Source organism: Salvia miltiorrhiza, chromosome 1 (assembly GCF_028751815.1).
Source record: "Salvia miltiorrhiza cultivar Shanhuang (shh) chromosome 1, IMPLAD_Smil_shh, whole genome shotgun sequence".
Classification (NCBI taxonomy): domain Eukaryota; kingdom Viridiplantae; phylum Streptophyta; class Magnoliopsida; order Lamiales; family Lamiaceae; genus Salvia; species Salvia miltiorrhiza.
This window is the reverse complement of record NC_080387.1, coordinates 21,461,090-21,478,633: the sequence shown is the minus strand read 5'-3', so window position 1 is coordinate 21,478,633 and position 17,544 is coordinate 21,461,090. Positions and strand designations below refer to the sequence as shown.

The following is a 17,544-nucleotide window of genomic DNA, read 5'->3' as shown; positions in this document are numbered from 1 at the left end:
GGTCCGAGATCACAGCGAGTAACGGAAAGGGAGTGTGACAATTGCGCGCAATATAATAAAATGTTTTAACATGCTTAGAAGTTCTTTCAATTTAAAACCTTCTAAGTCATGTCATGTATAATTGGATAAACTGCTCTTATGATTATGAAATGTTTATAAAAATGCTAGCCCACTAAGTACATTAGTACTTAGCCCAAAATTACTTTCAAATGTTTTCAGGTTGATTGGTCGGTGCTGACGGGGCAGAGCTGAGGCTAGAGTTCAACTCCGTATTTTGTCTTCCGCTGTTACACTAGCTCTTATTTGTCTTTTGTTTCTCCAACTTAAGACTTTTATGTTAAATTCTGAATTATGTTTCTTATCGAGTTTAAATTCTCAACTTCTAGCTCTATGTTATTAACATTGGTTATCGGAAGCATGAAACCGAACTTGTGATCCTAAGGCTTAGAATGTTGTTGATTGATTAATATCACTTGATTTTTGTCTTTCTTCACTCAAAGGCTGTTCCCCGACTTTTATCCTATTATTTGAATTTCACAAGGTCATTCCCTTGTTCATTTCTATGATTTTAATCGCACCCCGATTATAGTTTATTCCTTCAAGAATTGGGGTGTGACAGAATGGTATCAGAGCATAAGTTTTCTTTCATGTCTCTGATAACCGTAAGCTCCTAATGTCGAGTCTAGAATAGTACCTCTAGGCTTCTAAGAAAATTTTGTTGACCCTCAGCTCGCCGTCACACTGTCGCAACAAAAGGTACGACTTAAAAATTTCAATGATTTTAAATCCTTTCAAAGTTTTTAAGAAGTGCGCGCTTTCAATGGATGATGTTATATGAATTGCTTATCCCTTTCATATTGTTATTTTGAGCCTTTAACTCATATAACCAATGTATGTATGTATGTCGTGTTTGGGACTACCCGAGCCCTTAACGAATCAATGAATTTATGGTCGAGTCAGATTCCATTAATCTTTCCGGCTTAAGAAAAATTTTATCAAAGGGGCATTTATTGTCCATATGTTTAAAAGTTTCAAAAGAAACAAATGATTAAATGAATGAAAAGTTTTCTGTTATCGTGTTAGGTCCACTGCCGGTACGATATGAATGATGAGTCTCTTACAAACCGTTTGAGTACTACCCAAGGATACTTTAGAAATGTTAGTCGTGAAAGCTCCGCTTGATCGATTTAAGTAAGAAATGATAAGATAGCAACGTTTAACATAGATATGTTATAACGTAGAAGAAATGTCATGAGATTAAGGTTTCACTTAAGTTAATCCATTTAAGTTTAGATTAGTTTCCACATAGAACTAGTCTTTCACATGGTTACACCATAGAAGTGATATATCTCATGTATATCTATATATGTATGTATGTATGCCAAATGGGTCTTTTCTTCTGTTGATTCTCGTCCGTCAATCAGAATGGAAGGTGCACCAAGAGGGCGTGGTAGAGGGCGCGGACGTGGCCGTGGGCGCGGTAGGGGATTTGTACCCGAAGAGCCTATTCCACAAGTAGCACCAAATCGCACAGCCGAGGAAAAGTTTCGCAAGGAAAAACCTCCAACGTTTGATGGATTGGGCGAACCTGCGGATGCCGAGAAATGGGTTAGGGCAATAGAACGGATCTTCAACTACATCCGTTGTGATGATGAGGAGAAAGTGGCATGTGCAACTTATCAGTTGGTGGACGAAGCTGACTTTTGGTGGGAGTCAGTAAGGCGGACTATGACTGACGAACAGTGGGAGAATTTCACATGGGAAGAATTCAAGGCTGAATTGTATGAGAAATATATACCAGGATGTTACCGACAGAAGAAACAGAATGAGTTTTGGAATCTGAGACAGAAAACGGGAACTGTGACTGAGTACGACAGGGCCTTCAATCAGCTATCAAGATATGCTCCGACGTTGGTGGACAGTGATGAGAAACGCGCAGAGAAGTTCAGAAACGGACTGCGTCACGAGATAGCGATTTCTCTAGCAAGTCAAGGGGGTCTCACATACGCGCAGACATTGAGCAGAGCCCTCACTATTGAGTCATTGTTGCCAAGGGAAAAAGGAAAATCCCCCGAACAGTCTGGATTTGTACCATCTCAAGATGGTAGTAAGGGAAAGCGAAAATGGAATGAAGGAACTGGTGGAAACATTGGAAATGGGAAGAAACCATGGGTGGCGAATCAAAATCGGAACCAACATCAGAATCCACAACCTCAAGCAATGGTTCAAACTCCTTGCCCAAAATGTCAAAAACTCCATCCGGGAGAATGTCTGAAAGGAATGAACGTCTGCTATAACTGCGGAGAGGCCGGGCATTATGTCTCGAATTGCCCAAAGAAGGGAAGTGGAGCACCCCAACAACAAAATCCCGGGAACCAACAGCGACAATGTAACACCCGGGCTTTTGATGACGTGTTTAATTGCTTAAGTTTGAGTAATTAGGGTATAGATCCCTTGTTTGATTTACTTTGTAAAGAGATGAAGAGTTATATGAAGTTTTGTTGTTATATTTTAAAGATGTTGAGATGTTCTTTTGATGATGTGAGGATGATGTGAGATTTTATATCCGTATTTGAGTTTGAGTATTTGAATAATTCTAGATAATTATTTGAATGAGAACGGTGAACTCGGAAGTGAAATCTGAGTCCGTTAAGACGTTTTTGAAATTTTTGACTTTTTGACGATGAATAGTAAAGTACGGCTATTTCGTCTTTTTGTCGACTTTCAAAATCTTACGTGCACGTCGTCGAGAAATATTCTTAGTTTTTCGATACGAGTCCAATAATGAAAGTTTTTATTTTTGGACGACGAGTGAATAGTAAACCGGGATTTCTCGATAAACGAACCGAGCTCGTTTATCAGAATTTCGAGAACGAGCTTGTATTTTCTATATTTATATAGAATTACGAGTGTAATGAAAGTGAGTAGAGGTTGAGAGGGCGAGTAACGAATAATATGGGTAGTTAGTCGTTAAAACGAGATGAAACGAGATATTTAACGACTAACGGGTTAATATCCTAAATATCTAACCTACCCTACCCCTAACCACCCCCCAACTGCCCACTATCCCTCTATCTCACCTAACTCACGCTATATCAGCCCACACCACACACACAACTCACATATTCACACACACAACACCTAAAACACACACTACACACGCCATTTTCCATTTAAGCTTGGACGGAGCTTTTGACCTCCGATTTGAGCACCGAGACGAGCGCCGATCATCTTTTCGATCACGTATCTAAGTAGGTAAGATCTCTACCTACGTTTTGATGGTTTTCTTTTCGATTTTCGTCGACGTCGAAAAACGTCGATTCTCGACTTTATTTTGAAACGACGTCGGATCGTCGTGAAATTTTAGTATGTTGTTCTTGGGTAGATTGTAATGACCCGCATTTTTATTTTTATTTAATATGGTATCGCAATAGTTAATATTGCATCTTTCAGTAAATGAAACCCAGCTGCCAGTTATATATATGAATCCAGTTTATGGTCCTGATTTTTTTTATCAGAAACGAAGTTATTATTTTAGCCTTATACTTTTATAACGTATGAGAAAAACGCGATGAGGATTATTGAGCAATCAATAATTATTATTTCAGATTATAACTGACTTAGCAAAGTCATGTTATTTATTAAGTGCAATAGAAATATTATTTCTATTATTTACTTGAAGTCGTGATTAATTTTCGACTTATAAAACGAGTTATATAATATGTAATTCGTAGAGAGTTATAACGAAGCTTCGTTATATGGGAACCCGAAATTAGTATTACAAATACAGAATGAGGATTTTATAATAATTACATCACAACTTTACAACTTATTATTCCATACATCCCTATTTCATACCTACTTCATCAAGAAGGCAAACCAAACGTGTACTAGGTGTGTGCAGAATAGCTTTACAGCAATTTTACCACCTAGAGAGTTTTTTTTTTTAAGCCACCCTACGACAGCACCATCCACTCCACCAAACTTCCCACCACTCTTTGCTCCCCACCATCTTCAATTCTTTAAGACTACTAGTTCCTTCAACCACCAAAGGGAGGAGAATTCAATTACTGCTGCCAAACTTCGAACAGGTAAGGTTTGGTTTAAGTTTTTCCACCAGTCCATTCTTGATTCCTCTGCATATGTCAATAAGCATCTGAAAATTTCAGCTATCTCCTCATTAAATTCAATAGCAACAAACAGCCACCAACAACAAGCAATTACAGGTATATACTAAGCTCCCTTCATTCGAATTCCATTTGCAATTCATCCACCAAGCATGATTAAGTAGAAATATTGAATGTATAAATGAGTATAGGTTATGGACTTAGCAAAGTCACAAGCACAGAAATCAGTTCATATGTAATTACATTTCTTCACATGAGTCAGACGATGAGAATTCTTATAACATTAGCAAACCACAGTTCCTAGTTAATCTCTAACTTTATCAAAATAGGAACACAGAACAGACCCCTTTAACTTCAAACCACAAACCATTGTTTATATAAAGATTTATACAAAGAAGAAGAGGAAGATAGAACAAAAACTTAGCTTTAAGATGTAGTGCCGGCTGCCGGTTCGGACGAACCAAGGAAACGGCGAACCCCTGCTGCCGTGACGAACACCGATAACAAAAACGGCGAACTCTCGATTATCTCGTCTGCATCAGAGCAACGGCAGCAGGTGAGACCGGTGGCCGACGGCGTCTGACTCGCCGGAGATGGAGGAAGGCAGAGGCGGGCTGAAGTTTCAGAACAGGAAGCTTGAGAATCTTTCCCCTTAACAACTAGAAACTAGAGAAGAAGAGGAAAGTGGAACTTAGCTTTTAAAAGGAGGAGGGCCGATTGCCTCGTTCGGTGGAGACTTAGACGGCGATAACTGTGACAGGGACGAACACACACGACCTCTTTGAGACCCAGGAATGACAGCTACGGCGTTACCGAACCGGAGGGGACGAGGCCGACCGGTACCAGGACAACAGCAGCGGATCGGCGAGCCTTTCACCTGCCGCCGGGAGGAACAGCGGCAACAGTCCAAGGGCAGCAGCGGCGCGATGAGGGCGTCGGACACTCCCCTGCTCGCCGGCCTTCACAAGGCGGCGGCGGAACTTCAGCGTGAGGGAGAGAGACCGGAACCGATGGCCGCTGAACAGCCGAGGAAGAGGGCCGATCAGATCTTGGCCGAGAAAGAGAGAGAGCGGCCGGAAGGAGAGGAGGCCGACGGGCTCCAGGCCGGAGCAACGCCGCTCCCAGACGGCGACCGGTCGCCCAATTTCGAAAGAGTAGCAGCAGCAGCAGCGCTGATTCCTTGAGAATCAGGGCTCGATGTTGGGGGAGGAAAGAGGACGGCGCCGGGGCTGAGACGCGTCGACAGATGACGCCGGCCGAAGCAAGTGATGGCTGAACGGCCGGAGACGGAGGCGGCGTTTCGCCGAAGAAGAAGGGAGAGGCGCCGCTTGTTTCAGTGTGTGCGTGAGAGAGGAGAGAAAGAGAGATGAAATGGGGTTAGCGGCTGATAGGGGAGAGATAAGGAAGGATTTGGGCCATTCATTTAATTACTTTGGGCTTGATTTATTTAGTTAATTTGGGCCATCCAATTATTATGTTTTGGGCTTACACTATTTTTAATCAAATGGGCTCCTATTTTGTTTTAAGTTGGGCCGAATTTTTAGCTTGTGTTTTTAAGATTTGGGCTTCTTTTAATTTAAGTTGGGCCTAATTTATTTTTATTCTACAAATGGGCCTTCGATTTTTAATTCTTTTGGAGCTTGTTTATTTTAAGTAAATTGGGCTTTGTCTTTTAATTCTTTGGGCTGTTGTACCATATCAGCTGGGCCGAGTTTATTTAATTTTAAGCTCAGAATAATTCATTCTATTCTTGGGCAGAATTGTTGGGCCTTCATGAATTATTTCAATTGGGCTGAATTATATGATTCTTTGGGCCGGATCCTTCACTTTGAGCCCAACAGACCTTATTTTAATTTGGGCCTTATTATTTTATTTCTTTGGGCCGAGGCTTATTTAATTGCAGCTGAACCTTGCGTACTTATTTAACTTAGCCCAACTATTCATTATTTATTCATTGGGCCAAGATTTATTTAATTACTTAAGCCAAGGAATTATTTTGATTGGGCTTTCGTACTATTTATTCAGGCCCACTTCTACTTAATTAATTATGAGGCTGCCTTGTTGAGCCTCTTAATTATTGAGCTTATATTATTGTTTCCTTAAGGCCAAATTATTATTTTGAGCTGCCATTATTTATTTGAGTTAAGCTATTCGTTTTATTTAATTAATTGGCTACTCTCTTTTGAGCCTATTAATTATTTGGGATTACGTTAGTAATTATGTTTCTATCGAAAAGCCCGATAATTTCTACGAGGTCACACCTCGATTAAAGCCGAGATAGTTCTTTTATTTCGAACGAGTACAAATGCGAGGTTTACTTCACAGCTAGAATTTTCCGATGAGAAAGGAAGAATCAAAGTTTTATTCGACCACGCTAGACGAGAATTAGCTAAATCTATTAACGAGGATTAATAGTACAATTCCCGATTATCGCTCAGAAGATTAGTTCATGCATACAAGATTCATGCATAGTTAATTACGCTTTCTCATTAATTAAGAATTTTCCTCGAGGCAATGTCTTATTTTATATTCTCGTGATTAAGGTCAAGCGCAAGAGTAAGAACTACACAAGGAGTTAGAGTACCTTAGCAAAACTTTGCTATCAGGTGGGCAATTTCTTACGCGTAAATAAAATGCTATGCAAGTGTTATGCTTTAAAATGCAAATTGGATCTTCAAGTATGGTATGCTTTATTACGCTTAAATGAGTTAAGCTTTATTATGATGCACATTAAATGATTACGCTTATTTACGCTTGAATGCTTTACGCTGATAAGTTTATGCTTATGTTTGATGCTTGCGTCTGTTGGGGGAGGCCTCCCTCAACAGTACGATGCCGTGTCCGCTGAGGAGGGCCTTCCTCACGGCGCGATGCCCGTGTCCGCTGAGAGAGGCCTCTCTCGCGGCGCGATGCCAGTATGCCAGTGTTACAGCGTCTATTGGGGGAGGCCTCCCTCAATAGTACGATGCCGTGACCGCTGAGGGAGGCTCCCCTTCACGGTGCGATGCCCGTGTTCGTTGGGGAAGGCCTTCTCCACGACACGATGCGTGTTTATGATTGTTAATGATGAAGAATGCGCTCATGCTGTTTATGAATTTGGAAATGTTTAATGAGCAAAGGATTTGAAAGAAACTTATGCCTCTTATGCGATGTTGTTGATGTTATGTTATGCTTGGCAACTGCCCACTAAGTACTCTTGTACTTAGCCCTTCGATGTTTATGTTTGTGCAGGTTGAGCTGTGATGGGCGATGAAGTGTTGTTGCTGAGTGGAGTTTTTGTTGAACTTAAAGTAGGCTCAGAAAGGATACATGTCTTCATACATGTATCTCAGTTATGCATTCCGCTGTAAACACTGATTATTTCAGTTACACCTTCCGTTGCAAACTCTGATAATGTTTTAGCCAAGCCCCTAACGATGCCTTTTTCCTTTTCAGGAATATAACGCTTATACAAGTTCGTTGAGTACCCTTTTTATGCGAACTATGCCTTTTTCCTTTTTAAGGAATATTTCACGCGTATTCAAGCTCTTTGAGTATTCTTTTATGCGCCCCTTTCTAAACCCGCTTCGTAATTTCCCTTCCCCAGTCATGGTTTTCCCGGATTAATTATCCTTAATTAAGGCCGGTCTTGACAGAGTGGTATCAGAGCAGTTCGTTTGCTCTGAGCCTAAGAGTTTATTTAAGCCAAACTTAGAATGGATCACTAAAGTGTCTAGAGTTCAATCGACAAAGCTCAGCACTTCATCGCATCACACTCAACGAAGCAGAATGGTAAGCTCTTCCAAGTTTTGAGTTAATGTTTACAAAAAGTGAGAATTATCGTAATAGCAAAGTGAGTAACTGTTAATAGCTATGTTATGTTGTTATTGAATGAAATGATTTACGCAAGTACGATTAAGTATGCCTATGGAATAAATCCCTATGAACATAGAGCTATTAAGATATGAGATCACCACTACGACAGAACATAGAAGCAAACATAGAAGAAATTAGATTATATCTTTTGGTGGCTATAGTGAAGGCAGCAAGATAAGTGATACGTATAGAATAATTCTTAAGCTCATGATTTTATAGCCGCTATGAATCTCCATGACTTATGCTTAAGTATCCAATTTAGATGATGAGATATTATATGCTTAAGAATTTATATGATTCATGGATATGAGATGCTAAGGACCCTTAGAGCTTACTACATCAATGTTGTCATTGGAGTTATGACTTGTTTACAAGTAAGAATAAGTTAACCTGTACAAGAATTCTTTAGAGGCTTGTATTAGATTATGCTAGAGTGTACTAATTGGCACATCTTTGCTACCAGAATGCCGCCTAAGATAGGACGCCCTGTGAGAAACAATAACAATCGCAGAAACCGTAACGCTGTACCAGAAGAACCACAAAATGCTCGAGGACATAATCCATCCCCTCCGCCCCCGACTAGGAGAGTTGAAGAACTCTTTTTAAGGCAAAACCCACCTACGTTTGACGGAACGAGTGAACCGGCTGAAGCTGAGATTTGGGTGCGTGCAATGGAACGCATTTTCAACTTTCTACGTTGTACTGATGAGGAGCGCCTATCTTGCGTCTCATTCCAGCTAACAGGATCAGCTGACTTCTGGTGGGAAGCACGACGAAAAATTCTGACACCTGAACAATGGGCAAGTTATACTTGGGAAGATTTTAAGACAGGATTATATGATAAATATATTCCGAAAAGCTATAGGAAGAAGAAAGAAGCTGAGTTCTACGAGTTGAAGCAAGGAAAGAAATCTGTGGTTGAATACGACAAGGAATTCTGCAACCTGTCTAGGTTTGCTCCACAACAAGTGGACACAGATGATAAGATGGCAGAGAAATTTTGTGCCGGTCTGCGACACGAAATTAGGATGGCTCTAGCAAGCCACGGAGGACTCACATACACGGAGTCTTTGAACAGGGCACTTAACATTGAAGCTGCAATGCCGTCAGACAAGTCAGCCCCACCATTGATCTCAACGCCAAACGACTTACCAGGAGCCTCACATACTCTCAAAGGGAAGCGCAAGTGGGACAACAATGAAGACAATATCAATCCGATTAATAAGCAAGTATGGCAAGAATATGAAAGGGCCGAACAGTTTATTCAACCAAGGCACGAGGCACAGACTAACCTCGAGTCAACTAGGGGTAGCCAAAGTCAGAAAGGAATTTCACCTTGCCCAAATTGCGGTAAGATGCATAGGGGTATCTGTCGGGCTGGAACTAAAGATTGTTACAATTGTGGCCAAAAAGGTCACTACTCCACGCAATGCCCCAACAGACAACGAGGTTCAGCAATTGGGAACACCCGCACCCTCTTGCCAGCAATACGTGGACACTTGCGAAATCAGCCTAAATCACATCAGTGAAAATCTTATGGAGACACCGCAAATAAGAGAAGCTACGTGGAAATTTGAAGACAAGATGAAGGAAAAATACCCAGAACTATTTTAGCAGAGATATGCAAATTTCGGGACGAAATTTTTGTTAAGAGGGGTAGTATGTAATGACCCGCATTTTTATTTTTATTTAATATGGTATCGCAATAGTTAATATTGCATCTTTCAGTAAATGAAACCCAGCTGCCAGTTATATATATGAATCCAGTTTATGGTCCTGATTTTTTTTATCAGAAACGAAGTTATTATTTTAGCCTTATACTTTTATAACGTATGAGAAAAACGCGATGAGGATTATTGAGCAATCAATAATTATTATTTCAGATTATAACTGACTTAGCAAAGTCATGTTATTTATTAAGTGCAATAGAAATATTATTTCTATTATTTACTTGAAGTCGTGATTAATTTTCGACTTATAAAACGAGTTATATAATATGTAATTCGTAGAGAGTTATAACGAAGCTTCGTTATATGGGAACCCGAAATTAGTATTACAAATACAGAATGAGGATTTTATAATAATTACATCACAACTTTACAACTTATTATTCCATACATCCCTATTTCATACCTACTTCATCAAGAAGGCAAACCAAACGTGTACTAGGTGTGTGCAGAATAGCTTTACAGCAATTTTACCACCTAGAGAGTTTTTTTTTTTAAGCCACCCTACGACAGCACCATCCACTCCACCAAACTTCCCACCACTCTTTGCTCCCCACCATCTTCAATTCTTTAAGACTACTAGTTCCTTCAACCACCAAAGGGAGGAGAATTCAATTACTGCTGCCAAACTTCGAACAGGTAAGGTTTGGTTTAAGTTTTTCCACCAGTCCATTCTTGATTCCTCTGCATATGTCAATAAGCATCTGAAAATTTCAGCTATCTCCTCATTAAATTCAATAGCAACAAACAGCCACCAACAACAAGCAATTACAGGTATATACTAAGCTCCCTTCATTCGAATTCCATTTGCAATTCATCCACCAAGCATGATTAAGTAGAAATATTGAATGTATAAATGAGTATAGGTTATGGACTTAGCAAAGTCACAAGCACAGAAATCAGTTCATATGTAATTACATTTCTTCACATGAGTCAGACGATGAGAATTCTTATAACATTAGCAAACCACAGTTCCTAGTTAATCTCTAACTTTATCAAAATAGGAACACAGAACAGACCCCTTTAACTTCAAACCACAAACCATTGTTTATATAAAGATTTATACAAAGAAGAAGAGGAAGATAGAACAAAAACTTAGCTTTAAGATGTAGTGCCGGCTGCCGGTTCGGACGAACCAAGGAAACGGCGAACCCCTGCTGCCGTGACGAACACCGATAACAAAAACGGCGAACTCTCGATTATCTCGTCTGCATCAGAGCAACGGCAGCAGGTGAGACCGGTGGCCGACGGCGTCTGACTCGCCGGAGATGGAGGAAGGCAGAGGCGGGCTGAAGTTTCAGAACAGGAAGCTTGAGAATCTTTCCCCTTAACAACTAGAAACTAGAGAAGAAGAGGAAAGTGGAACTTAGCTTTTAAAAGGAGGAGGGCCGATTGCCTCGTTCGGTGGAGACTTAGACGGCGATAACTGTGACAGGGACGAACACACACGACCTCTTTGAGACCCAGGAATGACAGCTACGGCGTTACCGAACCGGAGGGGACGAGGCCGACCGGTACCAGGACAACAGCAGCGGATCGGCGAGCCTTTCACCTGCCGCCGGGAGGAACAGCGGCAACAGTCCAAGGGCAGCAGCGGCGCGATGAGGGCGTCGGACACTCCCCTGCTCGCCGGCCTTCACAAGGCGGCGGCGGAACTTCAGCGTGAGGGAGAGAGACCGGAACCGATGGCCGCTGAACAGCCGAGGAAGAGGGCCGATCAGATCTTGGCCGAGAAAGAGAGAGAGCGGCCGGAAGGAGAGGAGGCCGACGGGCTCCAGGCCGGAGCAACGCCGCTCCCAGACGGCGACCGGTCGCCCAATTTCGAAAGAGTAGCAGCAGCAGCAGCGCTGATTCCTTGAGAATCAGGGCTCGATGTTGGGGGAGGAAAGAGGACGGCGCCGGGGCTGAGACGCGTCGACAGATGACGCCGGCCGAAGCAAGTGATGGCTGAACGGCCGGAGACGGAGGCGGCGTTTCGCCGAAGAAGAAGGGAGAGGCGCCGCTTGTTTCAGTGTGTGCGTGAGAGGAGAGAAAGAGAGATGAAATGGGGTTAGCGGCTGATAGGGGAGAGATAAGGAAGGATTTGGGCCATTCATTTAATTACTTTGGGCTTGATTTATTTAGTTAATTTGGGCCATCCAATTATTATGTTTTGGGCTTACACTATTTTTAATCAAATGGGCTCCTATTTTGTTTTAAGTTGGGCCGAATTTTTAGCTTGTGTTTTTAAGATTTGGGCTTCTTTTAATTTAAGTTGGGCCTAATTTATTTTTATTCTACAAATGGGCCTTCGATTTTTAATTCTTTTGGAGCTTGTTTATTTTAAGTAAATTGGGCTTTGTCTTTTAATTCTTTGGGCTGTTGTACCATATCAGCTGGGCCGAGTTTATTTAATTTTAAGCTCAGAATAATTCATTCTATTCTTGGGCAGAATTGTTGGGCCTTCATGAATTATTTCAATTGGGCTGAATTATATGATTCTTTGGGCCGGATCCTTCACTTTGAGCCCAACAGACCTTATTTTAATTTGGGCCTTATTATTTTATTTCTTTGGGCCGAGGCTTATTTAATTGCAGCTGAACCTTGCGTACTTATTTAACTTAGCCCAACTATTCATTATTTATTCATTGGGCCAAGATTTATTTAATTACTTAAGCCAAGGAATTATTTTGATTGGGCTTTCGTACTATTTATTCAGGCCCACTTCTACTTAATTAATTATGAGGCTGCCTTGTTGAGCCTCTTAATTATTGAGCTTATATTATTGTTTCCTTAAGGCCAAATTATTATTTTGAGCTGCCATTATTTATTTGAGTTAAGCTATTCGTTTTATTTAATTAATTGGCTACTCTCTTTTGAGCCTATTAATTATTTGGGATTACGTTAGTAATTATGTTTCTATCGAAAAGCCCGATAATTTCTACGAGGTCACACCTCGATTAAAGCCGAGATAGTTCTTTTATTTCGAACGAGTACAAATGCGAGGTTTACTTCACAGCTAGAATTTTCCGATGAGAAAGGAAGAATCAAAGTTTTATTCGACCACGCTAGACGAGAATTAGCTAAATCTATTAACGAGGATTAATAGTACAATTCCCGATTATCGCTCAGAAGATTAGTTCATGCATACAAGATTCATGCATAGTTAATTACGCTTTCTCATTAATTAAGAATTTTCCTCGAGGCAATGTCTTATTTTATATTCTCGTGATTAAGGTCAAGCGCAAGAGTAAGAACTACACAAGGAGTTAGAGTACCTTAGCAAAACTTTGCTATCAGGTGGGCAATTTCTTACGCGTAAATAAAATGCTATGCAAGTGTTATGCTTTAAAATGCAAATTGGATCTTCAAGTATGGTATGCTTTATTACGCTTAAATGAGTTAAGCTTTATTATGATGCACATTAAATGATTACGCTTATTTACGCTTGAATGCTTTACGCTGATAAGTTTATGCTTATGTTTGATGCTTGCGTCTGTTGGGGGAGGCCTCCCTCAACAGTACGATGCCGTGTCCGCTGAGGAGGGCCTTCCTCACGGCGCGATGCCCGTGTCCGCTGAGAGAGGCCTCTCTCGCGGCGCGATGCCAGTATGCCAGTGTTACAGCGTCTATTGGGGGAGGCCTCCCTCAATAGTACGATGCCGTGACCGCTGAGGGAGGCTCCCCTTCACGGTGCGATGCCCGTGTTCGTTGGGGAAGGCCTTCTCCACGACACGATGCGTGTTTATGATTGTTAATGATGAAGAATGCGCTCATGCTGTTTATGAATTTGGAAATGTTTAATGAGCAAAGGATTTGAAAGAAACTTATGCCTCTTATGCGATGTTGTTGATGTTATGTTATGCTTGGCAACTGCCCACTAAGTACTCTTGTACTTAGCCCTTCGATGTTTATGTTTGTGCAGGTTGAGCTGTGATGGGCGATGAAGTGTTGTTGCTGAGTGGAGTTTTTGTTGAACTTAAAGTAGGCTCAGAAAGGATACATGTCTTCATACATGTATCTCAGTTATGCATTCCGCTGTAAACACTGATTATTTCAGTTACACCTTCCGTTGCAAACTCTGATAATGTTTTAGCCAAGCCCCTAACGATGCCTTTTTCCTTTTCAGGAATATAACGCTTATACAAGTTCGTTGAGTACCCTTTTTATGCGAACTATGCCTTTTTCCTTTTTAAGGAATATTTCACGCGTATTCAAGCTCTTTGAGTATTCTTTTATGCGCCCCTTTCTAAACCCGCTTCGTAATTTCCCTTCCCCAGTCATGGTTTTCCCGGATTAATTATCCTTAATTAAGGCCGGTCTTGACATAGATGTTGAGCATGTTTAATGAAGGGAGTAAGAACGGAACGAACCGTAGCTATGAAACCCATGAGGGCAGCCCCGTTTTTCACATATTAGCTTGTCTTTCGATTTTTGTTTGATCGTTTTGACTTGATATTTGTGCTTAGGGGTATGCTAGAATCGATATATATTAAATTCGTATTTTTCCAAGCATGAAAATTGTATAAGTTTTTAGAGTATGATTATTTAAATTCGTGAAGTTTGGGACGTTGCATAATGAATATTATTGCGTATATGTGTTCTACGATATCACATGAGCATGCTAATTGATTTACAATTTATGGATGATAATTGTTGAACGAAATTAAAACTGGAATTCTGTCAAAATTTTACAGCAGTTTCAAGCTTATGTTTCGATGAGTTTTCATTGCTTGATGGCTCTGAAATTTTAGTATGTTTATCTATGATATGTGTATTTCGTCGCTGCAAAATTTCATGTCTTTTGGATGATGTTTGCTATTTTAAAGATATTTTGAAAAACCCTTGACAGAATCTGTCAACTGTTGGTAGACTTCACAAAAACGTTTATATCTATTAATCCATGAAGGATTTTGCATCACCGTTTTTTTTAAACGAAACTAGACTTCAATACTTTTCTGAAAACATAAGATTTCGATTTTTATGACCTCTGAAATAGAGCAGTTTATTATTTCAAAAATGCCCTGTTCTGCTGTCATATTTGTCCAACAGTAAAAGTGTATGAGTTTCATTGTTTATTTGGCAGATCATATGAACGTTTTCTCTTGTGAAATTTTAACCAAATCTTCAAGGATACCTTTAGTTTTGGATGATTAAATTTGATGGAATTTTATTAAGGTTTGCCTTGGTTTCTAATGGCCTAAACAAAATTGGCAGAAACTGTCAATCTTTGACAGCCTGCACTAAAAGAGCAATATCTCCAAAAACCTTTAACCTTTTTGGTTAACTACCATTTTTAGAGTGAACTACACTTCATGAAGGTTTTGAGATCAATTGGTATGAGAGTTTATGATGATTGAGTTGGTTGTTATGAATTCTTAAAGATGACACAAAAACAGCAAAACTTTCTAGAAAACAACTTGATTATATTTGTTTTGATGGATGATACGATATGACTAAATGGTGTGAGTTGTGAGAGTTATGATTAACGCACATAAATGTTGGTATCTGACACTCGAACAATTGGTGTCGAGTATAAATGATAGTTTACTGATAAAGAGTTTTGATGATTTTGAATTGTTTGGTTTGCGTTGAAAAGATGTCAAGATGTTAAGTTTTGAGTCGAGAGACGAGTTCACGTAGTGAGATTCACGCGATGAAATCTCGTGGCTGACATTATATATGAATGGGTCATGCCGAAATTTTTAGTGAAATTAGGATTTGAGCATAGTCAATTCTTGTTGACCCGTGACTCAAATACATGCCTAATGGAAAGTTTAACTTTCTAATTGGTTAATTAGACGAGATAAGAGCGAATAGATCTGCTAAGAAAGTGGACTTTTCGATGTGTTAAATATTTCTTTTAATTGAAGTGCTGTTAATTATAACATAAGGATGTTATAATTAATGAGTAATGACGAGAGATAATAATTGTTATATTGATTAACAATCAAGAGAGATGAACATTAGAGATACTAATGTTTCATAAAAGAGATTAGATTATTAATCGAGGTTTCTTTTATAACTTCTCACCAATTCTTCATAACGATGAAGGTCCTTTTTGGGAAGTAACGACTTGAGGGAGAGAGTGACGTTACTCATTGATACAGAGACACAACGAGGTGGGCATTACTTTTACTATACGTATATAGAGATCCCCTGCTTGTCGTAGGCCTCTTATACGAATGAATGCTTGAGATGATTTAACTGTTAATTTCAGTTTTATATATCTATCAAATGAGTTTAATGTTACATTTGAGCAAGTTATTTCGTTACAAAATATTTGAGTTAAAGTTATTTCAAGTATTGTCTTGCCATAAAATGTTTAAATTTTAGTATGATATCTATCTGCTTTGGCTTTGCCAATGATGAAATCGAATTCGGGTCCTGAGCAGTTGATAGCTATCCTGCCAGGGCTAGTGTACACCAGTGACCGTGAGTCATCTAGCGGGTTGGCCGGTCAAGTGACCGTGAGAGGTGGCCACCTCTCCGGCACAAAGTTCCAGATATGATAGATTACAAAAGAACTTAGTCTGATCAGACGAACTTTAAGAATCACAAATGAACTTAGTAAGCTTGGGCCTTTTTAGCGAAAAACTCCCTTGCTGTACTGTTTATGATGGCATGACAATTTACAGTTTTGAAGCATGTATTTTTATACCTAGGCATACGTGCCCACTGAGTGCTTTTGTACTCAGCCCTGCATATGTTTTCTAAATGTGCAGGTTGAGCTGATGTGATGATGGTGCTGCAATGAGCGGAGTCTCCAGGGTTGTTAATAAATAGTTAACCTGTCTAGAATATGTCTTCATACATATGTCTAGCTACTTTCCGCTGCAAGATGTTGTTGATGTTATAGTATGTTATGTCATACTTTGAGTCTTAAGAGAATGGTTTCATACGATGTATAACTTGATTAATGATATTAATTAAGTTTTATGCTGTCTTTCATAGACTGTTTTCAATTGAGTATTAATGAATAAAAATGACGAGTTTTATTAGATGAGTAAGTTTTACGGCTATAAATGACGCCCCTTTTCTTCCCCTTCTTCTTTAACCCCATCCCTAGTCGTGGATCACTCGGCCTAACTATCCATAGTTAGGGCGGGCTGTGACAGAGTGGTATCAGAGCGAAGGAAAGCTCTGAATTAGAAGTCTTGAGTTTAGTCTAGAATGAGTCACTAGACTAATAGTTATTAACAACCGTGAGCTCAGCGCACTATCACACCAGGCTCAACGAGGTATGTAAAATTTCAAAGTTTATTTGACGTTAAATTTTGAAGAGCACGATGTTGAGGTTATATGATGAGTTATGATGTTATGCTTTGAAGATGCATAGTTTGAGTTTGAGGATGACAACATGATTAATAATGAGTTATTATGTTGTAAGAGCATATGTTGACGTTACATGATGAATCATGAGAGCGTTTATATCATATGATGTTATATGATTGAAGATGCATAATTATGAGTTATGATGTGAAGTATTTGAGATGTTTTGTGATGAGAATTGTTTGAGCAGTTGTGATAAGTCACGATGATTTAGATGAAGGAATCTAATGTCATTGTTAAGAGATATTTTTTTTACTAAGTAGAAGGATGAAATGAGAACTTAGAGCTAAAGCTTGAGAGAATTAGCAATTGCTTTAAGTACTTGTTGGTTTGAGTTATGAGTTTGAGTTATGAGCTTGAGTATAATAGCATGATTAATGATGAGTTATTAGCATGCTGCAATGAGATATTGTACGATATGTTGAGTTATTTTGTGACGCGAGTTTTGCTCACGCAACCTTAATGGTACTTGAGGAGGTATCATGAGCCATAGTCTTTGGAGATGGCTTTGAGAGAGAATTGTT

General features: G+C 39.7%; 2 protein-coding genes and 1 long non-coding RNA gene across 6 annotated transcripts; all 3 read left to right on the top strand.

Moving 5' to 3' along the window:
* Window positions 1-1,425: 1,425 nt before the first annotated feature.
* On the top strand, window positions 1,426-2,284 carry LOC130997530 (uncharacterized). Its single transcript, XM_057922909.1, has 2 exons — window positions 1,426-2,223; window positions 2,279-2,284. The coding sequence occupies exons 1-2, from the start codon at window positions 1,426-1,428 to the stop codon at window positions 2,282-2,284; spliced, it is 804 nt and encodes a 267-aa protein (XP_057778892.1).
* Window positions 2,285-2,595: 311 nt separating this feature from the next.
* On the top strand, window positions 2,596-16,625 carry LOC131006980 (uncharacterized). Its single transcript, XR_009095847.1, has 3 exons — window positions 2,596-3,255; window positions 15,743-15,810; window positions 16,414-16,625. It is a non-coding gene; the product is annotated as an uncharacterized LOC131006980 (long non-coding RNA).
* Window positions 3,891-9,588, top strand: LOC131006979 (uncharacterized). Of its 4 annotated transcripts, XM_057934117.1 has the most exons (4): window positions 3,891-4,091; window positions 4,170-4,226; window positions 6,671-6,733; window positions 7,359-9,588. In XM_057934117.1, the coding sequence occupies exon 4, from the start codon at window positions 8,408-8,410 to the stop codon at window positions 9,509-9,511; it is 1,104 nt and encodes a 367-aa protein (XP_057790100.1). In that variant the 5' UTR covers window positions 3,891-4,091; window positions 4,170-4,226; window positions 6,671-6,733; window positions 7,359-8,407; the 3' UTR covers window positions 9,512-9,588. The 4 variants fall into 4 exon arrangements, with proteins under 4 accessions (XP_057790100.1, XP_057790101.1, XP_057790098.1 ...); XM_057934118.1 differs by lacking the exon at window positions 6,671-6,733; XM_057934115.1 differs by having other exon boundaries at window positions 3,895-4,226.
* Window positions 16,626-17,544: the final 919 nt, after the last annotated feature.